The 27,569-nt window shown below is 51.3% G+C and overlaps 12 protein-coding genes across 12 annotated transcripts; 6 read left to right on the top strand and 6 right to left on the bottom strand.

Moving 5' to 3' along the window:
• Positions 1–722: 722 nt before the first annotated feature.
• On the top strand, positions 723–2,365 carry N7457_007256 (uncharacterized protein; the record flags this gene model as incomplete). Its single annotated transcript, XM_057178299.1, has 3 exons — positions 723–879; positions 931–1,641; positions 1,713–2,365. 3 exons carry the CDS (start codon positions 723–725, stop codon positions 2,363–2,365), a joined length of 1,521 nt encoding a protein of 506 aa, XP_057030043.1.
• A 510-nt stretch (positions 2,366–2,875) lies between these two features.
• N7457_007255 (DUF4202 domain-containing protein) lies at positions 2,876–3,463 on the top strand (the record flags this gene model as incomplete). Its single annotated transcript, XM_057178298.1, has 1 exon — positions 2,876–3,463. One exon carries the CDS (start codon positions 2,876–2,878, stop codon positions 3,461–3,463), a length of 588 nt encoding a protein of 195 aa, XP_057030042.1.
• A 347-nt stretch (positions 3,464–3,810) lies between these two features.
• Positions 3,811–4,862, bottom strand: N7457_007254 (VIT1/CCC1 transporter family protein; the record flags this gene model as incomplete). The annotated part of the gene is made up of 3 exons (XM_057178297.1): positions 3,811–4,318; positions 4,376–4,733; positions 4,799–4,862. 3 exons carry the CDS (start codon positions 4,860–4,862, stop codon positions 3,811–3,813), a joined length of 930 nt encoding a protein of 309 aa, XP_057030041.1.
• A 426-nt stretch (positions 4,863–5,288) lies between these two features.
• Positions 5,289–5,516, bottom strand: N7457_007253 (uncharacterized protein; the record flags this gene model as incomplete). Its single annotated transcript, XM_057178296.1, has 1 exon — positions 5,289–5,516. One exon carries the CDS (start codon positions 5,514–5,516, stop codon positions 5,289–5,291), a length of 228 nt encoding a protein of 75 aa, XP_057030040.1.
• Positions 5,517–6,374: 858 nt separating this feature from the next.
• N7457_007252 (putative G-patch domain protein (TFIP11)) lies at positions 6,375–8,723 on the bottom strand (the record flags this gene model as incomplete). The annotated part of the gene is made up of 1 exon (XM_057178295.1): positions 6,375–8,723. The coding sequence occupies one exon, from the start codon at positions 8,721–8,723 to the stop codon at positions 6,375–6,377; it is 2,349 nt and encodes a 782-aa protein (XP_057030039.1).
• A 306-nt stretch (positions 8,724–9,029) lies between these two features.
• sod2 (superoxide dismutase sodB) lies at positions 9,030–9,922 on the top strand (the record flags this gene model as incomplete). Its single annotated transcript, XM_057178294.1, has 4 exons — positions 9,030–9,153; positions 9,245–9,651; positions 9,714–9,781; positions 9,835–9,922. 4 exons carry the CDS (start codon positions 9,030–9,032, stop codon positions 9,920–9,922), a joined length of 687 nt encoding a protein of 228 aa, XP_057030038.1.
• A 265-nt stretch (positions 9,923–10,187) lies between these two features.
• N7457_007250 (uncharacterized protein) lies at positions 10,188–11,630 on the top strand (the record flags this gene model as incomplete). The annotated part of the gene is made up of 1 exon (XM_057178293.1): positions 10,188–11,630. The coding sequence occupies one exon, from the start codon at positions 10,188–10,190 to the stop codon at positions 11,628–11,630; it is 1,443 nt and encodes a 480-aa protein (XP_057030037.1).
• An 850-nt stretch (positions 11,631–12,480) lies between these two features.
• On the bottom strand, positions 12,481–15,723 carry N7457_007249 (uncharacterized protein; the record flags this gene model as incomplete). Its single annotated transcript, XM_057178292.1, has 5 exons — positions 12,481–14,841; positions 14,899–15,152; positions 15,221–15,367; positions 15,450–15,666; positions 15,715–15,723. The coding sequence occupies 5 exons, from the start codon at positions 15,721–15,723 to the stop codon at positions 12,481–12,483; spliced, it is 2,988 nt and encodes a 995-aa protein (XP_057030036.1).
• A 1,223-nt stretch (positions 15,724–16,946) lies between these two features.
• psf3 (DNA replication protein PSF3) lies at positions 16,947–17,814 on the bottom strand (the record flags this gene model as incomplete). Its single annotated transcript, XM_057178291.1, has 6 exons — positions 16,947–17,014; positions 17,069–17,177; positions 17,247–17,436; positions 17,517–17,575; positions 17,630–17,698; positions 17,773–17,814. The coding sequence occupies 6 exons, from the start codon at positions 17,812–17,814 to the stop codon at positions 16,947–16,949; spliced, it is 537 nt and encodes a 178-aa protein (XP_057030035.1).
• Positions 17,815–18,296: 482 nt separating this feature from the next.
• Positions 18,297–19,023, bottom strand: N7457_007247 (DJ-1/PfpI family protein; the record flags this gene model as incomplete). Its single annotated transcript, XM_057178290.1, has 2 exons — positions 18,297–18,952; positions 19,017–19,023. 2 exons carry the CDS (start codon positions 19,021–19,023, stop codon positions 18,297–18,299), a joined length of 663 nt encoding a protein of 220 aa, XP_057030034.1.
• A 1,821-nt stretch (positions 19,024–20,844) lies between these two features.
• N7457_007246 (uncharacterized protein) lies at positions 20,845–23,472 on the top strand (the record flags this gene model as incomplete). Its single annotated transcript, XM_057178289.1, has 1 exon — positions 20,845–23,472. One exon carries the CDS (start codon positions 20,845–20,847, stop codon positions 23,470–23,472), a length of 2,628 nt encoding a protein of 875 aa, XP_057030033.1.
• A 562-nt stretch (positions 23,473–24,034) lies between these two features.
• Positions 24,035–27,055, top strand: N7457_007245 (uncharacterized protein; the record flags this gene model as incomplete). Its single annotated transcript, XM_057178288.1, has 1 exon — positions 24,035–27,055. The coding sequence occupies one exon, from the start codon at positions 24,035–24,037 to the stop codon at positions 27,053–27,055; it is 3,021 nt and encodes a 1,006-aa protein (XP_057030032.1).
• Positions 27,056–27,569: the final 514 nt, after the last annotated feature.

Here is a 27,569-nt window from a genome sequence, read left to right as displayed (position 1 = left end):
AGAAGCTCTGTACTATCATTCCATGCCGTTATGACTTCGTTATTCCAGATCATCTCAGATCAAACTTTGTGGGATATCAAGTGACGTTACTTAGGTACAACTATACCAGACTGACTCAAGAGACAGCAATCGAAAGAAATGGAAACTTTTTCTTCCCTATCATTTCTCCGGAGCAGAGATTGAAGCGTTTCCCCAGAGACAAGCTCCCTACGCATTTGCAGTCGATCTGACGCGAATCGAATAATCAAGGGCATCCATAGGAGAGCTATAGCTCAAAATATCAAGCTAGGCTTAGGCAACTATGGTAGCGATCTCCCTGGACAAACGTGAGGGAGGAGAACTATGAGAGCTATGAACATTCTTGGAGCATCCGAGCTTCCCAAGGCCTTGGGAGGTTTTCCTCCAATGGTGATGCTCTTCCAGGCATGTTGACAGTCGTGTTCCATCAGAGCTCGTAGAAGAATAACAACTTAAGGAGTATTATCCGGTGATCTCATCATTTGACTCCCCCCTACATTCCAACTCCTTAGCTACAGCTGTAACCTTGCCCGGGGAGCTCAAATCCTGGAAAATTCCGAGGAATGTTGGGACGAATTACCGTTCGGAGGTTTTGTTTAACAATTAAATCTCGAATGCTGAAATAAAAAGAGCTTGACAGCTCGGTTTTGAAGGCTCGGAAGATTAATTCACAAGCCTCACTGTCTTGCAGCATATCGACAATCATGGCCTCCAAGGTCTTGCAGAATAACACCCACAGCAACTGGATGAAGGATCCAGGATTGCGGAGACTAAATCTGGGGATTGGGTTTATGCTGTCTGCCTCGGCTACAGCCGGATACTGTGCTAGCATGATCAATGGTCTGCTGGTGCTTCCCGAATGTAAGATATCTCTATACTTCATGGGTGACGGAGAACTGACCAGAGATATAGTCTCGAATTTCTTGGATGATCTCGACACCAATGCGAAAGGTCTTATCATCGCAGCTGTCTCACTGGGTTCTTTTAGCGCATTCATCCCCGGATCTTACATCGCCGATAATCTGGGTCGGAAGATCTGCGTTCTCATCGGCGCCACGTTAGTGATCATCGCCTCGATCATCCAAATCGCCACGACGAACCATTGGGTTTTCTTCGGTGCGCGCATTCTTGCTGGAATGGGAGTCGGAGTCTCGCAAACTGCTGCGCCATTGCTCATTACTGAATCGACACATCCCCGCCAGCGACAGGCCTTCACAGGTCTTTACAATGCGCTTTGGTTCATCGGATCGATTACATCGGCTATGATCGGCTTTGCAGGACTCGCACTTGTGGGGAACTGGTCATGGAAGCTCCCCTGTCTAACGCAAGTGTTTTATCCGATCCTCCAATTGATTGGGCTCTGCTTTGTTCCTGAGAGTCCGAGATGGTTGGTCTCCCGGGGCCGGAAAGAGGAGGGAATGGCTATTCTGGCGAAATATCACTCAAATGGAGATGAGAACGATGAGCTCGTCCAGGATGAATTCTACCAGATTTGCAAGAGCATCGATGCGGAATCCGATCCCAGCTGCCGACGCTGGAGCTCGTTCTTTGCGAATCGCGCCAACATGCATCGTGTTTCGATTTGCGTGATTCTCGGCTTCATGCAAGAGTGGTCTGGAAATGGTACGCAGGAACTGAAAGAAAAAAAACAAGATCTTGCTTTTAACCCGAGCACTAACCGTTTTCTCTTACAGGCGTGGTCTCTTACTATCTAGCACCGATCCTGGAATCAGTCGGTATATACAACGCATCTCACCAGGCCGCTATCAATATCAGCTTGCAGTTCTGGAACCTGGCATTCGCAGTCGGCGGAGCAATGGCCGCAGACCGGTACGGCCGACGCAAACTCTGGCTAATCGCGACGGGCTTGATGATGGTCTATCTATCCGCCGCGACGGCCATGTCAGGCCTCTTCCAAGAGCTTCATGTGCTGCAAGCTGGCATTGCGGTGGTTCCTATGCTTTTCCTCTTCTGCAGCGCTTACGATATGGCCTATATGCCATTGTTTATTGCATACCCAGCTGAAATCCTTCCCTTCCAACTCCGCGCCAAGGGTCTTGCCATCACACTGACAACCGATTCGATGGCTTGCTTTTTCAACCAGTACATCAACCCGGTGGCATTTGCGGCGATCCAATGGAGATACTTCATTGTCTACCTGGGTTGTCTTGTGATTTTCATGGTAACGATCTGGTTCCTCTTCCCGGAGACTAAAGGGCTGTCTCTGGAGGAGGTTGCTCTTATCTTCGAAAAGAAGAAGGAGTACCAAGTGGAGACGCCTTCCTCGGAAGTTTCGCAGGAGATTATCGCTTTCCCAGAAAAGGGGAGCTCATCACCGCGACTGTAATTTTGTTGCTGCTACTTGTTGTAATTACGACAGTGCTCGGTCCCGACTCTGAACAGTTCCTCGCAGGCTAATCCCAGCAGGCCGGATACTGATGTTAACTAGGTGGTTTCTCTTGCCATGTGTGCGAATTGTGAAATAACACATCCCATAGATATGTAGAGCTTATACACCCGTGTCTTGTGGTGCTAATTTGAATTTGATACTTCTTAATAGATTTCGAGCTCTTCTTTACTCAGTTTATATACATAATAGCAATCCATATTAAGACGAAACAACCTCCATCGGGGACTCTGCGAGTGTATACTCCCCTCATCCAATTAGAGTCGTCCAGTTAACTACCGACACTAGCCTATCCAGGATTAGCTCTTATTCTTATCCACGCCCGCATATCAACTCCAACAGCTGTCAGGCGTAACCCCAAGCCTCTGATCCCAATCCTGTACTTCCGGGAACAGTCTACACACTCCTCCATAACCTGCTTATAATAATACTTTACATCCACCCACAAAAATGACCAAATACGAAACAGCGCTTGAGCGCATCGATGCAGCGCACGCCGATGACCCCCGCCAAGCTCAAACAGCGACAGGCACAATCCCCTACGAACTACACTATGCCCAAAAAATGACCAGCTACCTCTCAACCCTGAACCCGTCAGCACCAGAGCTTCTTCGTCTCGCAATCCGCGCTCAACACCTCCGCCGCTGGGAAGTGCCGCGGGACAGCTACCCCGCCACGAAGATCGGATACCATTCGTGGCGCTCAGGACTGCAGAAGCGACAGGCTGCGCTGGTTGAGCAGATCTGTGTTGAGAGCGGGTATTCGGCGGAGGAGGCGGCGAGGGTTGGGGCGCTGGTGCGCAAGGCGGATCTTAAGCAGGGAGATCCTGATACGCAGACTTTGGAGGATGTTGCTTGTCTTGTGTTTTTGGATGATCAGTTTGATAAGTTTGAGGCGGAGCTTGCAGATGAGGAGAAGATGGTGGGTATTTTGAGGAAGACTTGGGGGAAGATGTCTGAGCGAGGAAGGGAGGAGGCTTTGAAGATTGAGTTGTCGGATAAGGCGAAGAGGTTGGTTGGCGTTGCTCTGAACGGATGATTCTTCATATTAATTACATGCATCTTTTCTTCTTGTCTTATACCTTTTCTCGTGTGTGATATCCGCTCATGTAAGGGACTAATAGTGCCTTTTCTTATCTAAACTCATAGAAGTTGATATTGTCTTGGAATTGTGACATAAATTACGTTTCATTCATATTGTACTCAGGTATCATGTAGCTATTTGAAAGCTTTTCCGAAAACGCCTCTTTGATCAACTCGCAAGCGAGTCAATCCCGAATAAAACCCCAGTGGTATGAGTAGAGAGAAATCAAAAACTCCGGCTTGTTGCAATGCATCGCTCAACGCAACAGAAACATCACCTCGACCGGTGCTGTCATCAGATCGTTAAACACTGCCAGTATCAATCAACTGAACCAGTCCGATCGCAGCACCCGCAGCGACACCTCCGACGCAACACATCTGGACTCCACCCCAAATACCAGCCATTATATTGGCCCGGCCAGACCAGCCGCGCACAACACAGGTCTTGACATACCCAAACACAAGCAAGGTAATCGCCATGACACCGATACTCCAGTACAGAGCAACCATGACTTGCGTGACAATGAAGTACGGGATCAGCGGAATGAACCCGCCAATGAAATAGCCCAGCGCGAGCGTGATCGCCGAGGTCCAGGCCTGATTACAATCGGGCGCAGCCTCGCGGTGGTGGAAAGCAAGCAGGAACTCGAGAAGCCGGTCTTTAGATGCATGCAAGTCTTGTGTGATATCTGCGATTGCCGAGTCGGAGAGACCGTACGGAGAGAATGTTTCGTGCACCATGGCATTGGTCTCTTGCGGGTCTGTTTCGATCAAGTGTTGTGTTTCTCGGACGGTGGCTTCATATGATTCCCTGATAATCCTGTTAGACTGCTGCAAATTTTTTATCGATTTTCAGTAGCTGGCTTACGCTTCACTCTTTGCGCCAACGTATCCACCAAGTCCCATGGAGATGGCTCCGGCTGCCAGCTCGGCGAGTCCGCCTAATACGACCACCTTTGTGTTTCCCAGTGCGGAGAGACCTGCGCTCAGGGCGAATGGTACGGTCAGGCCATCCGAGAGGCCGAGAATAGCATCTGAGACGATGCGCGGGTTGATGCGTGCGCGTGTGCTGCTGCTGCTGCTCATCATTGTGGCTGTTGATTCGTCGTGGCTGTTGCACCGTCCGAAGGTATCATAGGAGCGGCCGCTTTGAGACTCGAGGTCTTGGTCGGAGGGGTCACCGCGGATGGTGTCATCGTCGTCCATGCGGGTGAGAAGGCGTTTGCCTGAAGTTGAGATGCTCGTTTAGTATATGCCCACGTCAGGTATCTTCTTTCCCAACTCTGCTTACCTGTATCCATCTTGTCTGATCCCTTGGTTGGGAAGAGCTTCTGCTTGATGAAAAGGAATGCCATGTTGATGTTTTTTTTCTCTCGAAGAGTTGCAACCACAATATAGTCTTCGTTATCTCCGAGCCTCGTTATCTCCGAGGTTTGATACCGGCCAGCAAATATGCACTCAATTACAAGGCGGCGAGAGGCAAAATATAAAGCAATAGGAGATATATCCAAAAAGGAATTGCGCTTCTTGTACCCCGATCGAAGAGTTCAGAATGGGTGTCTTGAATTTGAGTCTTAGGACGGATATCAACAAAGACTATGAAACGAAGCTTGAGAAAAAGAATAATGGAGGCCTCTACAAAGACCGGCCACATTGGCCTCCCTTTAAACATTTACAGTCCCACCGACTTTGACTAGTCTCAGCAACTCAGACACCTATGAGGAGAAAAATTTTACCCAAGCCCACAGTTTCTGCAAGTCAAACAGGGAAATCATAGATGCTTATTCGCCAAAGAGGGGCCTGGGGCCAATCACAGGGTTGTCAAAGGTCAGCTTTGCGAGTCGAGAAGGTCTAGGAGGTGTGAGGGCCAGAGCTTTGTTGTTCATTTTGGCGAGAAGTGGCAGCTGGCCACTGCAAATCCAACCGCTGCGATTGGCGACACTGGCGATGATGACCTTTGTCTGGCAGGTGATTGGCTGCATTGGCCGATCCACATTTTTGTGCTCCATTGAGATCCGGCATATCTCCACTGTGGCGCCCAGGTTGAGCGCTGGTTGGTCAGAGCTATTGTACAAGGGCTCGGAACTATCGCGGCTCTCCCGTCTTTGTTACAACCTTCCAAGGTTCCAGGGTACACCTTCAATCCGATTGTATTACCGATAAGATACGGTGAATCAGTCGTTAGGTCGAAGCATTTGAATCTCGGAAAATTCATGGAATAGTCAGGTATATCTCCGAAGCAACTATGGCAAAAATGGAGAAAGTGAAAAGACCGAATATGCCGAGGCTGCTAACTCCGAGCGGACTTGCTGTTTTGGAACATATCTGTCCGCTACAAACGCCTTTGTTCCAATTAAACATTGATTATCCTGCCCAGGCGATACAGTGATTAGTAAGCCTCAGGTAGTCCACGGGTACAGAGAAACTCTGTCTCAAAGATGATACACATGAAGTCAATGCGACTAGAATACTGTAGGGTAGCCTCCAAAATCGTACAGGATGGGAATACAGGGCAATAAAAGCCTGTCAATTCAACCTCGGGAGGTGACTAGAGAGTCGCCGTTGATCCACACAATACGCCCTGATGTCTCAAGATATACTCCGTACGATATACTACATGTCTCCATGTATGTACCTGGTCATGGAGGCGTACTTTTAGAAGGCTAAACTATACATGGTACACAGAAAGTTCAATTCCGAGGTGTTTCATTGTTATGTGAGCATGCCACAAGTTAAAGTAACTCGGACAGGATGACTCTGACACAGTCACGATCTCGTATTTCGCGTCGACGGGTATTATGCCATATGAAAAACAGCTGTTTGGAAATCCTCCACTATGATGAGCAACAAAGATGGCCGGCGAGCATCTACCGGCCCTCCGCACGTTCTACCAACTGCTCCTCCAAGCCCATTGGCTCCCATATTTCCTTGGCCTTTTTGTTTTGAACCCACACCACATCTCCTTGGACAAAGGCCACGACTCCACCCTTGCCTGTGGCACTGGCTGTAATGCGGAAAAGCGGCTGGCCATTTTGTGGATGAGCCTCGCGCAACGGTAGCATGATGAGTCCCTGTTCCATGCACCAACCCTCGAGGATGTCTTTGAAAGCAACTTCCTCCACGGCAGGGGCCTTGACTCGGGGTTCGGCAGCAGCCGCAGCAGCCGCAACGGCTTTTGCCGCCTTGTCCTCCCGGGTAGGTAGTGTGGTTCGTGTTGAGGTAGGGCGTGGAAGTTCAGCAGCGGCACGATCGCCCAACTGCAATGCAAGGTCCATGGTTTGCAGACCCTTGTTCCACTCTTCGTCGACAATAACAAGCTCGTTGACCTCCGCCGGGATTTGAGTACGCCACCAAGAGTACCAAGCACCAACCTCCTCGTAGTTGGGGTCGTTGGTGAGCCAGATGTAGAGAACCTCGTGCCACTTTGGGAAGAAGTCGGAAATAAGTAATAGACCCATGACATTAGGCTGGAAGAATGGGGTCCAATGCATAACGTCCTTGAATGCCGTGAGATCTTGGTCTTGCGGATTCACCGTGAAATCCTCGCGTAGATGGCGCGCAAGACGTGGCAGCAAATGATTGCGAAGACATACATCGAACTCAGACCCTAACGCATCCCGCCAGATCTCAATGCGATCGACTAGTCCCTTGCGTAGACTCCAGGTGTCGAGTACCGAGCGGAACTTTCTCTTCGCATCGGACATGAGACCAGTGGGCTGTTTCGGGTCAGTGTGTCGTTCGTCTAGATATTCAAGCCATGAGAAAAGCCACCATGGGAACTTTCCATCTTGCTCAGAACCTGCGTGTCGTCGGCTACTTCGAGGTCGCCAATTCTTGAGGGCCACTCCGAGCTTAGGAACGACCAATTGGTTGAGGACATTTGCATACACAAATGGCGGTATTATTGCCTTCCAAGCTACGACCAGCGCAGTTGCCTTGGATGGATCGTAGACGTCCCATTCATTCGAGAGTGCTGAACGCACACGTGGGAGCCAGAGCGTGTAGATCATGGTTTCGTAAGGTGATGTTGAAGCGCGTTTTCGGGGCTCTTCTGGAGCATTTTTGCGAGAAAGAAGAGGCTGGAGACGGGTGAGGTTGGTCACGAGGAACGTAGGATCTTGAAGAGGGTCCCATTCCTCCATGGCCTGGCGGAATAGCGGGTGTAGAGCCGCGACGGCGGTCTCTGGGATTCGATGCTCATCGATAGCATCTTGATATTTGGATTCCACAGCTAAGAGCTTTTCGGTCATCTCATCGAATTTGGTTAAAATGTTTTCGTCGTTCTCAAAGATGTCCAGTTCTTCGACTGCGGCGATGAGACCAGTGAGGTGATTTATCCGGGACTGGTATGCATCCAATTCGTCCACCACCTGAGCCTCTTCGAGTTCAATGAACTCTTTTCTTTCTTTTAGTCCCTTCCACTCGTCTGCGAATGCTTCCAAGTCATTTCGGGCTCGTTGTGCAATTTTCAAAGCTTCTCCTTCCTCTTGAGTAACGAACTGTTGTGTCGACAACAGGCCGGCAGTCGACGTGAGGATACGCTGCTCCTTTCCGGTCGCATCGACAAGTGATTTGAGAACATTTGGCACTTCCAGTCCCTCCATATCATTTTCGATTTCGCGCGCGGTCCGGAATTTGGGCTTAGCACGCTGGACCGGTGTACCAGTGCCGCTTCGAGCCTGGGTTTTGCGTTCCTCCTTCTTCTTTCGTCGTCTTCGTCGTTCATCCTCGGAGCTGTCTTCGAGGATTTCGCCTCTCTGTGCAGCTGCTCGACGCTCTTCTTCACGGGTTTTCTTCGACTTCTCGCTGACTGCGCCCAGGCCTGCACCCTGAGGTCGCGCCTGTACTTCAATCGGATTCACGATACCCTGGCCAGTCGTTCCTAGACCCTGTCCTTCCTTGTAGCCCATCTTGGCCATCATTCGCGCGGCGAAGCTGTTGGCACCTCCGGCCGCACCCCGTGACGATCCACCCATCATGCCTTTCCCACCCAGTGAGCCTCGTGATAAACCCCCTGGATTGCTGACCCGGTTGATATGGCTCATGGGTACCCCACTACCCAAGCCACCCATGCGAGGAGGAGGCGACGCAGATCGAGATGAAGCTCTGGCGAACGCGGGAAGGCTAGTGTGTGGACGTGTATCTGAGTCTGATTCCGAGTCGGAATCCCTCATGGTAACCGTGCGCTTCCGACCGGCAACTGATGGCGACTCCATCTTCTCAGAGGATTATTGGGAGGTGTTCCTCCACGATCAAAAACAATATGGAAGTGAGGTGGAAGTGTCCTACGAGAAAGCGCAACAGATGCTCTCGAAATTCGAGTGGGGAATCCCGTACCGGAATAAAGTTTATCCGAACCGAGCAAAACACGATGACGTTACCGTCGGTTATCTGTTAGCCTGCCTGCTCGTGTTCCTCGTTTTTTTCCGTTGGACCTAACTTATTTCTTTTACAATTAACGCCCCCATTTACTTTCTGCACCAAAAGTTCACCATCTAAAATCATCTACACATACCTTCAAAATGGCTGCTCTTCTTAGCAACTCCGCCCGCGTTGCCCTTCGCTCGGGAGCTTCGGCTACCTCCAAGGCTGGTGCTGCGGGCTTGACCTTTGCCCGTGGCAAGGCCACTCTCCCTGACCTTTCCTGTAAGCTTAGTATTCTCATACCTGATGGAGCTCTATCACAACCTGATCCATACATTGGGGGCTCAGACCTTGAACTAATGTCGAAAACAAGACGATTATGGCGCTCTGGAGCCCTCCATCTCCGGCAAGATCATGGAGATTCACCACAAGAATCACCACAACACCTACGTCACCAACTACAACAACTCCATTGAGCAGCTGCAGGAGGCGCAAGCTCAAGGAAACATCGCCGCCCAGATTGCCCTCAAGCCCGCCATCAACTTCAACGGCGGTGGTCACCTCAACCACTCCCTCTTCTGGGAGAACCTTGCCCCCAAGAGCGCCGGCGGCGGTGAGCCCCCTTCTGGAGCTCTGTCCAAGGCCATTGACACCACCTACGGTGGTTTCGGCGATTTCCAGTCCAAGATGAACGCTGCTCTTGCTAGCATCCAGGGCAGCGGCTGGGCTTGGCTCGTGAAGGACAAGCAGACTGGCCAAATCAGCATCCGCACCTACGCTGTAAGTTATTGGTGGCTCCTCGATTGTGGTATGAAATATCATAGTTACTGACACTTTCACAGAACCAGGATCCCGTTGTCGGCCAGTTCGAGCCTCTGCTCGGTATTGACGCTTGGGAGCACGCTTACTAGTAAGGATCCCTCCCTTCGATAAGCCTTGACCTCAAACTGACAAATGCTCTAGCCTCCAATACCAGAACCGCAAGGTTGAGTACTTCTCCGCCATCTGGGACGTCATCAACTGGAAGGCTGTTGAGAAGCGCTTCTCTTAAATGACCCCATGCCCCCGATTGATTTGTAAATGCTGCTATGACGGATTGCCCCTAATTACCCTTGTATTGTAGCATGTGCCTTTCAATATTATTCAATCTTCAAACTATCTAGGAAGCAATATCCCCTAAGACGTACAACGTACGAAAGTGGTAACCCGGGCCGGGCGGGCCGCGTCAGAAGATCACTGCAGACTTCCGAAAACGATGGGCCCTGATATTCTCCATCTGGACCTCTCGAATTCTTACCTTGCTTCGTAGCTCCACCATGCCTGCAGATAGCCCCGGTCCGAAAAACGGCTTCAAGTCGTTCCTCTCAAATGCATTGCGTCCTAAGAAATCCCGCCAAACTCTACGGAAGGGCAGGTCGACGACAGACATACGGGTAGCAGCCCGTGCCAGTCTCGATGCTGCCCCTCCAATGCCAGAGCTAGCTCCATTGCACGCCCATAGACTGAAATACAAAGAGCTCCACGCCCAAGTGGACACACAGCTAGGCGAGCGAAGAGATTATACCGAAATCATCCACACCCTTGGCACACAGGACGTCAACGAAATCACCGCACCAACATACGAGAACAACGACCGTCGACCACGCGGTGAAGGCGACATAGCAAGTCTCCCGCCCAAGCTATGGTCCGAAATAGCAGGATACCTCAATCCCGCTGAAGCCGCATGCCTAGCATTCGCCAGTACCACATTATACCAACGACTCGGGTCGAAATACTTCATAGCTCTCGACCAACCATACAACTACACCTACAAACTCAACTTCCTCGCAGACCTGGAAATCTCCCTCCCCCATCACCTCCTCTGCTTCCCCTGCACCAAATACCACCGCCGCACTCAAGAAGGCGCCGAACGCATCCGCCCAACCCACGTCCTCAACCCACTCTTCAACTGCCCCAATGCCACAAACGCACTGAACCCGCCACCCCGCCACCGCATGGCCCACGGCCGTAATCTCCCCTTCACCTTCGTCCAACTAGTCATGCGCGCCCACCGCTTCGGCCTAAGATACGGCATCCCCGCAGAGGCCCTCGGACGCCGCTGGGAGCGCGATGGCTGGTACCACACATCCCGCTTCCACGTGCACGCCGGGCGTCTCCTAATGCGCGTAACCAGCCAGACATTCTCGTCGCCAGGCCTCACGCCCTCCGCGCAGCGCATGCTGCTCTACTCGCGCGAAGACTACTGTCCGTACTTCAGCCATTGCGCGCACTGGCGGGACGGCGAACTCATGCCTGCGTGTAAGTGTGCGCTGGACCATATCCCTCGACCGCGCAGCACGGGCGGACTGCAGGGCCTGGAACATCGAGTCAAGGACCGCATTGCGGGGCAGGTGTTTGATCCGAATGCGCTGACGCTGCTGTGTGGGTTTTGTCGGCCGATGCGGAGGTGTCCGGAGTGTCCGACGGAGTATTTGATTGAGGTGAAGTTGACTGAGGACCGTGGGGATGGAAGGTTCAAGCAGGCGATTGTTGTTACGCGGTGGAGTGATCTTGGGGATGGGAAGACGCCGGAGGGAATTGAGTGGGGCGCTGTTAATGGAGTGACAGAGGATTATGATTCTTTTGTGCATTATGCGAAGCGCGGGATTGCGAGTATCTTTGAGGCGGCTTTTACGGCGGATACGTTGCCTGGACAGCGGGTTGTTTCGTTGAATCCGAAGAAGAAGAAGCTTGGCGAGGACGAGGATGGGTGGTATTAATTAATATGTTGGGAGGTATAGTTATTAGATCGGAGGAGGGTTGGGTTGTTTTCGCCTTGATGTTTCTGGTTCTGTCTTGGCCATTGTATATCATGTCTTTACTGGGCGTTTTGGCAAGTGAAAAAAGAAAAGAGAACTGGAGTTGGCCACAATTTGGACTACGAGGCTTGGATTGATTAATTTAATTTGAATTTAATAGTATCTGAAATTGATTTGATTGATCTCTTGAACTTTGCATCAGTCTCCTGGAGTCAACATTGGAAGACAATGTAGCCGTGAGAGTGTAACTGTGACCAAGTAGAACTGAGTATAACTATGTAGGTGGATAGGTAATTGAGGAGGCTTTTGAGAGTTCAAATTCATTATCTGTTCATTACATTTTGAAATGGCAGGCTGGACGATGTGAATACACTTCAGAAGGACCCTGCCAGCAGGACCAATATATGACACTTGAAAATCAAATTGCAAATCCCATCAAAAATGCAGCACGCTAGTCGTGATTTGCGTTAATTCAGAAGAAGAACGTCAAATGGCAAGAGCTCATGATGCACTCAGATCGTCGAAATGTGTTTGGAAGGAAAAGAAAATGAATGGTGGGGGCAGGAAAGATTGCCATGCTACTGTCATCCTGTGTTATACAGGGGTTGGGTATCATATAGTACAAAAGGGAATAGAATGAGGGTGGAAGATGAAGAGGAAATGAAAGAAGAAAAGGAAGGTAGAAAAGGAAGGGAAGAGAAAGAAAAAGAAAAAGAGAAAGAGAAGAAAATGAAGGAAGTGAGTAAATGAAGGAAATGAGAAAATGAAGGACAGGCAGTAAGGTAAGAAAGTAGGAGACTCGACGATAGTCTCAACCCCGACGAGCACGACGGCCCATATAACGGGGGCGTCTGGCAAACTCATCAGCGGTAACTGTGAGCTCTGGGTAAGGTCTGGAGATGTGAGCCTCCATGGAGTCCGGCGTCTCAGCGCGGGACATTCTAGGCTCGTAGGTAGCCTCGTAGGCCAGGCGCGAAGGAACGCGGTTCTCTTTCGGTGCAGAATCGGTGGATTTCTCTGACCCAGCCACAGAATCAGAGCGTTTGCTCTTCATCCAGCTGAAGATGCCCAGTGAGCTGCGCCGCTTGTGTTCCGCGGCGTGGGATGTGGAGGGACGGCCTGAGATTGTTGCGGAGCCGGAGTGCTCAGCGATGGTTGGGTCCGTGAAAGACTGGGGAAGACCTCTGGCTCGGAGGGCTGGAGGCGGTTCTTCGTTGGCGATCCGTTGGATGGAGTATAGATCGTTGGGGGCGGTGTTTATTTGAGACCTGGGTCTGTGGGAAGTGCCGCCCATTGTTCTGGTTTTTGGGATTACGGGGGATGGAGCGCCGTCTTCGAAATCGGTTTCAAAGTCGTTGGGAATCGGGGAACCTTGGAGACGATTGGGATTGTTGGTTGAACGGCCGAAGAAAGGGGGACGGAAACTTAGGCGGCGACGGGTCTCAGGCTCGGCTTCGAATAGGGGTTCTGGTTGGGGGACATTAAGAGGTTGCGCTAGGATATCCAGGGTTGTCATGTCAAGAGTTGGGATACCGGGAAGATCGCGCTCGCTTGAATCGGAGCCGATGCTGCTGTCATCGTGAAATGCGGCTTGACTAATGACAGTTCGTGGTGACATGTCCATCTGCCGAGTCTCATGGCGGGTTTCCCGCGTTCTTCCCTTGCGAGACCTAGGGCCTTGCTTTGCAGCGGCAACCCAGTCCTGGGGCGTAAGCGGTAGTGAAGATTCACCGCCATGGTCTTTTGGTTCTGGGGTCATGATCATGGGCGGACTGCGAACACGTTTGATTGTCGGAGTTGATGCTTGTTTGGCTGCTCCTTGGAACATATCGCCAAAGGTCTCGATGGCAGGGTTGTTAGGGCTTCCGGGCCCGAGAATCTGGCTGGCTTTCGAAGAAACGGCATTGAAGGAAGGCAATATAGTGCGGGACTCAACCGATGTGAATCCGAGACGCGGAGTATCACCGAAATGGGTTTGCATGCTGTTTGTGACCTCGCTGCCATCGAAGCTGTGATGACTGGCAATATCCTCTGCAGAGCGAGGACGTGCAACCCGCCGCGTAAAGAACGGATCCTGCTCAGTGTGCGAGTTCTTGCGGGCTTCAATGCTTCCATTTGATCCATATGACCCATTCGAGCGATTTGCACCCATAGCATATGCAGTGCTCATGGTGTCAGGGGTAGGAGGAAGCCTGACACCCCCGAAAAGAGACGGATCTAGTCGTCCCCGTCCGCGTGGCTGGGGAGAATACAACTGTGCTGGAATATTAGGAACGCCGACATTGGTTGCATCAGATGATGCTCGGTTACGGCGTCTCGTAACGATAGTCTCATTCGGGTCCTCCCGTGACTGCATCCACCGATCAATTTGGTCTTCCTTGCTTTCCTCGCGCCCAGTGGGGGGAACATAGCTATCCAAACTGCCTGTGGTCGATGTTGGTCCCCGAACAGGGATCTCGAGGTGATCAAAATCTTGCCATCTCATAGGCGTATCCAATGGGTTGAGTTCACTGCATTCACTCAGAACGCTCAGTCTGGGCGATTCGGGCTCTATAGTCTCATTCGTCGTATGGAAGCTCTCTGATTTAGTGAGTTCAGTCAATGCAGAGCGTGAATAGTTATCTTCGTCAGGTGCATAAAGGCTTCGTAAAGTAGCGGTACTTTTGTGGTCATCTCGTAGGAAGGACGGTGCTTTCCCGAGTCTGCGTAGCTCAGAAGATGTCTGGCGCTGAGCCACCCCGAGCACGCCTGGATTTTGCCTCGACGATGTCCTATCTGGAACTTCGATGACAGCACGGGCTTTCGGTGTCATAATATCGGATCCATCCGCAGTCTGGGGCCGTGGCATGGAGGTGTTCGAGGTTCGGCCGCCATTCTCCAACATCTCGAGCTTCGATTCTAACTGGCAGATGAGCTCGACAGCTTCAGTAACAGCCAAGTCTCGCTTGTCGAGGTCACTACGAAGCTGTTCGTTAGATTCGCGCAATTTTTCGTTGTTTTTTTCGGTGGCTCGAAGCTCCTGTACTTCTGCTTCCAACTCTTCCATATGAGCCAGTTGTTCTTCCATCTGTGCCATTCGTTCCAGCTTTTTCTCCAATATAGCCATCTGTTGGGTGCGATGGAAGACCTCAAGCTTTAAGTCGAAATTAAGCTTGTTCATTTTCGAGACATACTGCAAAAGAATGAGCCACTGCATATGGGCGTTAGATGGGAATATTCAGAAACTTACTTGGTCCATTTCTCGCATGCCCATCTCTTTTGGCTTCCTCTGGCCAGCGGAGAAAGCATCACTCGCTTTCCGGACCTTCTCAGATGCTGTATCTTCCTGCATTCGTGTGGTCTCTGGAGTTCGGGGAGCCTCGTTTTCATAATTATCTGACATGGCCCCTCTTGAACTTCGGTGGGCGCGTTGTTCTTTCAGTAAATCTTGTAGAAGGGCGGAGGCAGGGTTGACGAGTGCAGGGGTGCCAGGCTCGGGGGTTCCTATTCCGTCGAAGATAAGTATCTTGCAATCCCGTGTGCTACACGTCCAAAACTCTCGGAAGACGTACCGCATGACCGATTCGGGGTTCTGGTGCCTGATTTGACAGGTGACTGATCATTCAGCCACGAGACCCCGTTCATTCGAGGCGGCGTGAACATATCTCTTCGACCTTTGACGCGGGAAAGTGACGGATGCTGAGGACGGTCCGCGGAGTCTATATTGATGTTAGTGTCAATCAATTGACCATGCGTTTGATAGTGCAAGCTCAGGCGGCACAAAATCCAATATTCACGTACGGTGGTGATGGTCCTTGGGGGAAATATTGCGTTTAGATGCGCCCTTGGGATGATACACGGGACCTCGAGAGTGTGAGGAAGCAGAGTGGCCACCGGCCGAGCTCCTCCTTTTGTCATCCATAATGGCTGCAGGCATAATAGGTGTCACTAGACGTGCATAATTGACAAGCCGAAAAAGACCCCCAGTTTCCCGATTCGGGCGCAGCACAGCAGCGTCCTGGGTCAATCAGTGGACACCACAGCAACAGTTTCCTGCACAATCCACCGGCCGCATCGGAGGATTAATGGATAGATCCAGGGGGGTTGACTCCAATTGGACGAACGCCAGACAGTATATTGGATGATACGCCGGTGGATAACCAACAGGCAGCTTAATGCGAGGGGTGGAGATGTGTTGCAGCTGCCCTGAGAGGCTGGTCGAACCTGTGGGGGTACAATGCAGGCTTAAGGTCAATAATCGGGCCCCAAGTCAGGGCACCGTGTCTCCGTTTTCGAACTCAAGACTCAAGGGAGACTGTCGAAAGACGGTACTGGCGGGGGAAAGTCAAACGAAGCGAGGGGAGGTCGCAAACGGATTGTGATGAGTCTCGATTGACGCAGAAAGTCCAGGGGCATCATAGACCCACTCTCTACTCTCTAGATGGTATTTGTTTTGGTTTCTTAATGTAGGGATGCCAGTAAGGTCAAGAATGGAATAGAAAATCTGAAGAATGGAATCAACCTCCAGTCTGGATAATCCCCGAGGCTGATTTTCTTTTTTTTTTTCCCTTCCCCCTAAGGCTAGATTGACATCGGCTCCCTAGTACGACGATCAATTCTGCCAAGTCGCTGTTCCTGACGTCTCACTGCCAATCGGATAGCGCCCGTGGGGCGTCGCAAGTGGTTTTTGTTTTACGCGGGGGTTCTCGCCTCCTGAATGGACGTTATCAGGCCTTATTGGCTCGTACTGTGACAGGGCGTGCAGTGGCGAGGATGTGATGAGAGATGACCTGGGTACTTATCCCTACAAGGGAAGTTGCACTTGTATGGGGAAAATCCAAACTCGAAGACCTTGTCCTCTGTAAACCTGACAGATCGATTCTCAAAGATCTTCTGCACATCCATGGATTCATGTCAAATAGTTCCGATGTCCCCACTTCGTCCACTTCGCAGGGTACATATGTACTATGAGATTGGACGTGTCGCGTAGTCGGAGTTTCACCTGTCAGTCTTCAAACCTAGATCTCATGGCTTCTTTCTAGATTATTCTATCCGCATGGGTATGGCTTGTCATATTCTTGCAATAGTCCTACTTCATGTATGTTGTACTTGTCCCTCGTATCTACGTTGCCCCAAGTTAAAATAAAGTAGGACCAGATCGGAATCCTGTCCTACGTCACCACGAGCCTATCGGATCGAAGATTCATATTGTCGCGTAAAGTTAAACCGTGTATCACAAAAATGATCATGGGCGAGCGCAGCTCAGAGCCCACAAAACCGCCTCGTCACAAAACACTATTACTTTCGTTTCGCCTCTCCAGACCAGATTCGCATATCCTTCGCCCGATCATGAGCAGCGCGGAACACTAACCACATCGGTCAATGATCTCATCCACAATTCCGAACGGGTCAGAACTTACATTGTCGTTCTGTCTCATCCAGCCCGCGGAGAAAATCAACTCCGTCACCGACCGCGCCACGTGAGTTGTGCGCATGGTCAGCGATCTCTGCCGCCCGTTTCTTGAATGTCTGGCAGATGGTTAGTCCCAGCTCGGCCAGTGAACAGCCTTCTCAGCTGCGGGGAATGGCGCCACATACATCACTGAGAACATCCACCATCTCTTCTTCCTCGAAGAGTTCGAGGATGCGCTCGCTAAGATTGTAGAAATGTGGTGCTAATGCGCGCAAGTCGACGGTGCGAGGATCGGCCTTCAGGGCATTCATCACTCGCTCCGAAAGCGCATCGGGCATGTCGAGTGTAACTAGACGTGATGTTCCCAGGCGTGCTCTGTATCAACCAAGCCACGTTAGGAGAATAACGTATTCATCATGTTGTCTCCGGGCAGTTGGGAGTAGGTGCGATCTTACCCAATTGACAGCATTTCACCTAGCCATAGTGGAAGATCAATGCGGGTTCCGGCTTTAATCTAGGCATATATCAGTAAATTGTGGAGCTGAGGGAAAGCATAGAGGACTCTCACATCTTCGCCAGGATTGCCCTCCAGGATACCGAGTCCAGGGACTTCGAGTTCAAATGTACATGGTAGTTTCTGGGTCCGTAGGATTAGTTATCATCCACTGGGTGCGGATTTGTCGTGGAGGTATGTTTTCTCAAACAACATACTTGTGCATCGGTCAAGATAGAGTCAATATCATAGTAGGACATGGTGACACGTCGCAATATCCTTGTTCTGTTGATCGCAAAGTTGTGAGATTGAGGCGCGTCGATAACGGCGCGCGGTCACGTGCCTGGCGCGGGATGGGAAATAGGCGGGGATGTAGTGACAACCACTTCAACTTGTTGATCTATGGCATGTCTTCTAATTATGTTCTTTGTGGGAGATTCAGAAAGAATCCATGAATTGGAATATTTGGAGGAAAGTCACTCGATCGGCAGTTTTGGCCCCATCAACTCCAAATGTTTGCTTCATATTCTACTCCGCTACTTGATGAAAGAAGAGACAAAGAGCAAAGGACTCGGGCACATCGAACACCAACGGTTTCAAACGGCCCAAATTCACCTAGTAATTTACACGATTTCATAATGACAGGGATCACATACCCACGTACGTTGTTATAGGGCTATATATTTCTCTTCTCGTCGAGCTTTATACAAAGATGAGTGCAAACACAACTGTAGTGAGCACTTCAGAGCCCATATAATTCCGCAAACGGATCATAGCTGGGGTCCTCATGTCGAGTGTACTCTATCTCATTCGAGATTTGGCTCGCCACCTCACTCCCATAAACCTCCTCAATCCAAGCCAGAGTAGCGTCAATACCAGCACTAACCCCAGAAGATGACCAAACATTGCCATCGACAACCCATCTCGCATGTGGGACCCATTTGACCTTCTCTCCCAGCAGCATGATCTCAGCCCAGGACATCTTGTTCGTTGTAGCTCGCTTCCCATTCAGCACGCCGGCTCGCGCGGCGAGCCCTGAGCCAGTGCACACGGTCAGCAGATAGCCCAGTTGGGGATATACATCTTGGATGTAGGCGATAGCCTCGTCGACTGCGGGACTGGAGCCGCGAGAGCCACGGCCACCAGGCACCAGAAGTAAATCAAGAGATGGTGCTGTTGCAAAGGTATGAGTAGGTACCACGCTTTGGCCGATGGCGTTAGGTGCGGCCGAGGGTTTTGTTGTCACTGGCTCCAGGGTTGAGGATATGAATGCCAAGCTCACGCTATGGCTCCATGAGAGGACGTTGAGGCAATCTACTGGGCCAAATACGTCCAGGGCTTGAAAGCCCGGGAATAGTACTACTCCAACGCGAAGAGGGGCGAACTTGTCTCGAGGCTCTGGATATCTAGTGTGTCATTATCGTGTTTGCTTGAAGTACGGAGTACCGGGTGGGGCTCTTACCAGTCATCCTTGCGATTCTGCTGTGGGTTCAGGGGGTATCTTGTTAGACTGGTAGGTATTATAGGTACATGGATCTAGCAATAGGCAATGGCGCGGTGTGCACAGAGTACGGAGTAAGACGTTTAAGACTAACTAAGATAGGTCTAAGGCCTAAGACTGGGGTAAATGTTTGTATACAGCTAAGCAATAGCCGATCTGTCTTGAAAATCACATTACAAGTACTCCGTACTCCGTACTGCGTAAGGCAACAGGGGCGGCAGCCCTGTAGGTTTAAACTTTTCACACACGGTCAGGTTGGAATGACCTTAGCCTCGCATCGGATTGGACAGATGGGTGCGTCAGCCGGAATGATTCCGCCGAAAAAGGGGGAGCTATCTGAACATCCTCCGGCGAGCGGAAAAGCCGTTATCATGTTTTCGGTCTTCCAAGGTTCATCTGACACGAACGAAGGTAAAATAACCTTATTTTTCTGGGCGACGATCGCTTTGGTCCCCGCAGAAAGATTCCAGTCTCTCCAAGCTACGAGTCAGTCTGCGGGGATAGGCTCCCAAACTGGAATGGATGTATTTGGACGTGTCTGTTTTTTTGACAGCCTAACCTATTGGTGCAACACCAAATACCGCTGAAATTTCGACTCATACCTTGATCACCCACCCAATTCCTTCGACGTGGCTCCTATTGGCCCTTCGGTTTTGCTCGGCAGGAACAGATGATCAAGAATGCGCTAGAAAATAACGCAGACCGCTATACGCAGTACCTCCTAGGTAGACACTGGGGAGCAACTAAGCCTATTCTCGGGTCCTATGGCCGGGTGACCCTATGTGCTATTACCTTGGGGATGCATGGGCTGCAATTCCCGATACTAGGTGCACGTGGATGCGTACGGAGTACAAATATAGGATCAATTATTGTGGAGAAGTAGGGAGACACCCTGGGACCCAAATATGACGCTTTTAGTGGATATAAAGGGGCGCAATGCGTATGCATTACCGTACTCCGTATCCGGAGATCGATCGGATAAGGACGCACGAGGGGAAATATGGGGATTATGCAAGGTCATTTTGTTGGATATCGGCTACCTACATCCGTAGGCATGTCCCTGTCAGGTTAACCAAATTTGAGACTCGAGTTTTGGGCAGCAATGAATGTAGTGTCATTGGCCCAATGCACGCAAGACTGGAATCAATCAAAACCGAGCGGGAGCCATCGCGGATAGCTGTTGGATGCGTGATTGGTCCGGGGCTGTCAAGTATATCAGTTTAGACGCAGACACCGCGGTACTGCCTCATTGGGGGGGGGAATTGCCATATGCACGTTACGAGGAAACCTGCAGGAAAAGAGGTACAGCCGAAATGGAGACCGGAGTACTCCGTCTAGCGCCCAGTATACCCTTGATATTGGGTTGTACAAGACAACGATATCTCCCAAATGCCAAGCCCTCTAGAACGGAGTGGAGAGTCAAGTCACCCTGGCTCGGCGTGCAGAACGTGTTGACTGGTCCGAGACATGGGCGCAGTGGCCCCTTAAATAGTTTAGTCCATTTTCTTTTTCCTTGATTTCTAGGGATTTCAAGGAGATTACTTCGGTATTAATAGTTCATTACATAGTACGGAGTACGGAGTAATTGGAGCATTCCAGGGCCAAAAAAAGCGTAGTACTTCCAAAATTAGTTTCCCGCTTGGTTTTCTTCTTCTACAACATACGCCCATTTTGGCTTTGCGTTCTGAATCTCTTTGTCGGCGTGCCCGGTGAATTCGAGTCCCTTTGATCCTGAAATCTCCCAATTTGAACCGGTCTGGATGGAGAGCCCGTGACCAGGACTTATATCATGGCGTACAATGCTGTCGCTCAAATCGACCACGAGGTGGCTTCGAACTCTTCCGCTTTTGCGTCACGCAGCCCCTCACCCGCTCATGGACATGCATTCAAGCAACTGCCCCTCGATACTGATCACATTGGGGGAGGAAGCCACCTAGAACGAGCCCAGACTAACGACAACTCGAGTTTGGCCCAGTTGGGCTCGATGATCCGCTCCATGACTTCCACCAGCTATGATGTAGTGGAGGACGATGACTATGACGCCCATCACTCTCCCGAACAGCGATCCAACAGCCTCGGAAGACCTCCACTAAATACCGCGGTCGCGCGACACTCCTCTTCCCCCGAACCACCCCTCCACAGCGCATGCAGCGATGTCCCCGTACCTCTCAGTCACCCTATCCCAGATTTGCAGTCGATACAAGGAGCCTACAAAGGGAATGTAACGCGGTTGGAGGAAAGCGCGGAGCAGCTGACCTCGTACTCAGCGGACATTGAGAGCGAGATCCGTCGCATGGACCAAGAGCAGAAACGACGCTCAGTGAGTTCCGCGTCGAACTCCATTCATCGGACCGGAGCATTCTCGCCGGTGGCTACGGTTTCTTCCGCTCATGGATCCAATGTGTCCCCCGCGCGCCAGCGTTCCGTATCGGGGGCCCGTCTGGCTCAGCTCTCGGAGCCAGCATATGAGGACCATGGGGAGGAAATGGATGAATTCCCCGCGCTCCCTGATCTATCACCGTCGCAACCTCTTTTCACCACGCAGAATGATTATTATTACGACCAATATAATCCGCAAGGACTCTCCGCAGAGGCGGAGTTGGATCGCCGTGCTTCGGTCGCATCAAATGATACCTATCAGCAGGCGCGGACACTATTCACCGATTTCGATGGCGTTCATTTCAAACACCCAGAGCGCATGGAACCGGGTCGCCAGGTCTCCTTGGATCAGCCGCCGCTTGCTCGTAAGCCCGAACATTATAAACAGCCGCAAGCGGGGGAGAATATGGTATTCTATCCGGCTCCCGTTCCCCGAATGTTGAACCTGCCGCCGAAGTTGTCACGCAAGACAAATGTGGACCGAGATAAGCGTCGCACACAGCTTGTAGGGGCCATTGCTGCCGAGGATAGGAAGTCTACTGCGCTACCTGATGGCGATCAAGAAACCCCGCGGGATAGCCATAGTGACAAGCGCAAATCAGCACTGCCACCGCATCTCCGTGCAAGCGTGTTCTTCGATCAACCAAGCACATCATTGCAAGTCGAAGTCAAGCAAGATTCTGCGGTTGCTACACTGGAGAGCATTTTGGACGCTTCTGCGAATGCTCCCGTTTCAGCTTTCACTGACCACCCTTACGCTGGTCATGTCGGCTCATATATCTACAACAAATCAAAACGCAAGACTTTGACCAAAGATCTGTCAGCGCAAAAGACAAATCGTTTCTCGCGAGCTACCCTGGGCCTGTCTCACAGCACTAATAACTTAGGCGAAGATGGTGGCCCAGTAACCGCACGTCATGGGTCAGAATCCGGGCGCGACTCAGATAGACCTCATGATGAGCGTGAACATGGGGAGTCAGAAGGCACTGATACTGACAGCGAGGAACAATCCGAAGACGAAGAGGACGAGGAAGATGGGGAGTTAGATTATGTTGGGCCGCCGAACACGCTGATCGCCGAGTTGGAGTTGCGAAAGCACGAATTGAAGCACCGACGCCGGACGGCGGTGCCCATGCCATTCCAAGGCATGCGAAGCACTCTGCTCGAAATGGACGAAGCTGCCCAAAAGCAAAGTGACAAACGACGACAACGCCCTGTCGCGCTGGCTTGGGAAGGGCGTGACGAAGACGAAGACATCCCTCTTGCTCTGTTGTATCCCGAGAAAACTAGCAACGAAGATGATGAGCGACCATTGGGCTTGATCGAGAAGCGGCAACAAGAGGAAAACGAGCCTTTGAGCGCGCGTCGGGCCAGACTACGGGGTGAACCAGTTCCGAAGGCGGCGCCCCGTCCTGTCACAGTGTATGCAACAGCGACCTCGACGCCTGTCCCTGAGCCGACTATCGAGAGTGAAGAGGTGACAGAGATAGAGACCCTCGCCGAGCGCTCTGAACGATTGAAGGGACATAATCGTTCCAATAGCAAATTCGCCAGCGATCTGATGGCTGAGATTGACACCCGGGCTGGCATTGCGCCTAAAGAGGCCCAAGACGTCCCTGACACCAATGAGGAAGAGACACTCGCCCAGCGACGCGCTCGACTTCAGAAAGAGGCTGCTGGCGAACCTGGGCCCGCAAAACAGCCGCGCATCCGTCGGAGCATGATGGCCCTTACACAAGGGCGTCCTTCTCATCTTTCTCGTCCGTCGACACATGAGCTTTACAATCAACGACCTGTCACGATGTCCCAATATGGAAACCGCATGTCCATGCAGCAATTTCCACAAACCGGATATGCAATGCCTGCAGGATACCCGATGGCTCAGCAATATGGATATCCAACTGCGTACCCATCCGGTCTTGCCACCAACCCAGCCATGATGGGCATGAACGGTATGAGATATCCTCAACCCATAGCACAACACTCCGGCCCTCTCTCGACTGATGTGATCGATCGTTGGAGGCAAAGTATCCGTTGAAAGTATCCTTAAGCTGTTGTTATATTGTTTTTACCCTTTACATCTTTTTTTTTTTAGCATAGCATATTGTCGTTTTGAGCGTGTTCTATTTCCTCCTCTTTTTTTTTTTTTGGCTCGAAAGATATCCATGTAGAATACCTAGGCAGCTTGTGTGTGTGAATTACAATGGGAATTAGTACATTTCCCAAGATGTTATGAAATATGAGAAAATCCGAGGCTGTACAGGACAAGTAGGGGCAAGAATGTGAGGCGAGGAGTGTAACCTTAGCTTTAGCCGCGCGTTACCTCCACAGTTATTTTTGTCTCTCGATATAAAATTACCAGAATATAAAAATATCCTTACCAAGTCACCGTATCATTCTTTCGTAAATTCGAGTTTAGTAAGATTACCAAAGCTCGAGGCTTAAGAAGTGGATTTTGCCTCCCCCACGGGTTGTCTCTGGTATGCGAGACCCTCTTTGTCAACACCCCTCAGCAGTTAATTAAAACTGCAATGGATCATTTCGCCCCCTGTTAATCCTCGCGGCTCTAACTGGCGCTGTGGGGATCTATAATCTGCGTCATGCCGCCCTCCACCGTTTTCTCATACTGGCGCCGAGACCATCGGCGTTCGTCCGCGTCACCTGTTTCTTTGCCTGCTCCCTCACCATCTGCAAAAGGAACCAACGGAAGCCCGAAAAGCAGCCCTCCTCGGCTCCCAGAGATCCCAGATGCGCCCACGCTCACCACTACCTTCGAGGGCCCCCTTTCCCGCCATGCTTTTCCCTCGAACGAGTCGCCGCTGGACATCGATGCTTCGAAGCTGAACATCAGCTCATCAGCCGCGCCGCTATCCTCCTCGCTCACTCTACGGGTTCCGTCGCCGGCGTTGGAGAAGGACAGCCGTCCACATTCCAGCCCCGGCGACTGTGGGGAAGAAGAGCTCACATCCCAGGGGAGCAATTCCCAACTTTCTGTGATGGCTCTACGGTCTGATCAAGGTGAAGGAGAATCGAGTTCAAAGCCGAGCTCGCCATTCCGGCGATCGTTCGGCAAGCAGAAACGGTCACCAACTGCGGTAACAGGGTCCGGCCATTTCCGGTTCAGAACCTCACCGGAAGATGTGCCGGCCGATAAACAAACCATACTACAAAAAGAGGGCAAGGTGGATAGTAGTACAACTGTCAAACGCATCGGGGATCGGGATGTAGTGGTGGAACAGACACATCACAAGTCGAGTAAGGCGATGCTTCATCTCTTGAATCCGATGTCCCTCCTTGCCCGCAGGCGATCTTCGCAGCTGGTCAACTCTCGGGCTGAGGATGTCAAAACCAAGAATCGGAATGTGCCTGCTATGCCAGATGACTACGATCCTAGGATTCGCGGTCATATTGTCCATGACTTTTCAGCGCCACGACCTCGCAGCAATATCTCTACCATCCGACAGGCTTTGAATACCAATACACGAGATGCTTCGCAAATACCCAGTCAACCCGGCGGTGCTCGCTGGAATGACCAGGCCAAACGAAATAGTGATCATTCCCCGGTTTTCAAGGAACATTTTGAGGATCAGGATGTCTTGCAGGTGGAGAATAAGGGATATCTTCAATCTTCACTTCTAACGGGCCAATCGCAGCCCGGTTACGAGAACTCTTTACCAGTTTTCGCGCGCAATCTGCCCTCTCACCTACCAGAGGGAAGTGTTGAGGTTGCTGAGCAAGTTGAGCGTGAGGCGGTGGCACCTCCGAGCCCACCTAAAGCAATCTCACATGCTCACCCTCAACAACCTCAAGACCAAGATACTATTCCGAATGTGCCATTTAACCCTTCGGCATTGCCGCGACATCTCAAGAGCAATGCCTCTCGGTTCAGCTTTGATATGAGCGGAGTGGAGTCTTCCGCCCAGGAGAGAATGTTGGAAGAGAAGCATAAAGCCAAAGAGGCATCCCGCAAAATGGAAGATGGGTATTTCGATGACTTTGATGAGGACTTCGACGATGACATGATAGATGACATCGACGGTCTGGAAGAGAAAATTCCTGGAGTCAACGCCGATGCCGATGACGATTACGACGACTTCCCTGTTACTCGCAATATCAACAACGAGCTCAAGTCTTGGGCTGCCCCAGGCTTGTCACCTGTTGTTGCTAGCCCCATCACATCTGCGCCATCAGACCCCGCAATCAACTCCTACTTCAGTTCTCACCCCTCGGAGGTCACGCAATCAAACGACGGCCCCAATCAAAAATCTCCAGAGCAGCAGCCCTCTCTAGCAACTAGCGACAATGTGGTAGCAAATCCTCCACTGGTTCCATTTGTCAAACAACCTACACAAATCATTGATGATGACGACGATCTTTATTTCGACGACGGTGATTTCGGAGATCTGGATGTTGACAACCAAGGTGGGGAATTTGATGAATCTATATTCGATGATGAGACCAGCCATCTATATGAACGTAAACTGGTGGGTGCCCCTGCGGTACCCCCATCCGTGGACAATACTGCCCCTGGTGCTGGTGACTCTTCATCAGGGAGAGAAAGCCCCGTGGCGGAAGCTGGTGCTCAGGGACTGCAGCACATGCCTAGTGTTGCCAGTGACTATCGAGTACCAGGACCGGTCAAACGTGGTCCCCTCGGTGACCCAATACCAAACATGGGTCCTGCACGCGCCCATGGAGGTGTCCTCACAGAACAAAACCTGGATATTTTGCATAATGCCCTCGCTTTCGCAGCCAATGAAGCTACCCATAGTGGACGTTTTGAACGAACATTCAGCACGAGCGATGAATCTCAGGGGGAAGCGAGCGCAGCCCGAACATCGCAGACAATTGAGTCGCAGCCCGGTCTGGTCTCAGACGACAGCCGGATCAGCCAAGCTGCTGAGGCCATGGCGTTCGAAGACGTTTTCGATGATCCGATCTACGACGATCTGATCTACGACGATAACGATGATTCGTATTTCGACGACGCGATTGTTGCTGCTGCCAACGCTGAAGCTCTCGAGAACGACGACGACGGCTTCTACGGACAAGAGTTCGGCTTTTACGCGCAAGCAGATGGCAGCGGCAGCTCCGAGCTGACCAACGGTGGATACTTTGGCCCGCGACGAGTCGAAGGCATCACGCGTAGCCACAGCAGCCGTGGGAAGTTCCAAGAGCCTAGCTTAACTCCCATTACCGAACGAAGCGAGTGGAGCACGCGCAACTCTATGATCTCGATCAAGACCCACCCCAATTCAGCCCTAGCAAGCCCTGGGCTGGCGCAACTGGTGGATATGGGCAACCTTGACGATGAGATGTCGCTGACCGCGCTCATGAAACTTCGTCGTGGAGCTTGGGGTGGGAGCAACGGTAGCCTACGCAGTAGTGCAGGTAGTCCACCTCCCCATACGGTCTCGTCCTCTCAGCGTGCTAGCTTTAATGGCGCTGAGGGAAGCCCACCAGTCTCGGATGCGAGACCCTTCAGCCCCGACGAGGGCTCTTCGAGTGCTGCTGGTTATTTCCATGACGACAGTCACCCACGCACTGCTTCCCCACTGTCAGTGCGACCGGAATACGAAGAGGTTCCGACCGGCGGATCCCAGCGGCTCAACGTCTTGTAATATGGTGTATCACTTGTGTGGATATTTGATTCTTCTGTGTTGCATATTGCATACGTCCTTAGCACGGCGAGTTGGCATTCTTACGATCTTACGAACATCCAGTATGGGTTTAGATGTTAATATTAATATACCGATCGGAATCGAGATCACTTCCCAGATCTCAACCCCTTGGCATCCCTGTAAGCCCGAGACCCATGAATAATGGTAAAGCCTTTTAGCGCAATTGGGCCGAAAACTCCCGCAAATGATTAGCCGGCTGCGGAGAAAGTGGCTCACTCGGGCGTTTCGTCGCGTCCACGTCCGCCGTATCGGCTGTGACTCGGGCTGAGTCAGCGCACCAGCCTCACTGCCGTGAGACCCGTCATTTCTCGGCAGCTCTTCCTTTTGCGCTCTTCTTTTGCTTCATCTTTCCTCTCCCCCACACTTTTCTTCCCATCTAGAGCGTTTGAGCTCTCTGATGAGTTACGATTCTATACAGGTGCTACGGCAATACTAGTCGACACCTGACTTGTGA

This window comes from Penicillium paradoxum (genome assembly GCF_028828445.1).
Source record: "Penicillium paradoxum strain IBT 22861 chromosome Unknown utg000006l_segment0_segment0, whole genome shotgun sequence".
NCBI classification, from domain to species: Eukaryota; Fungi; Ascomycota; class Eurotiomycetes; order Eurotiales; family Aspergillaceae; genus Penicillium; species Penicillium paradoxum.
The sequence above is the reverse complement of the archived record's forward strand: the minus strand, read 5'-3'. Positions and strand labels throughout refer to the sequence as shown.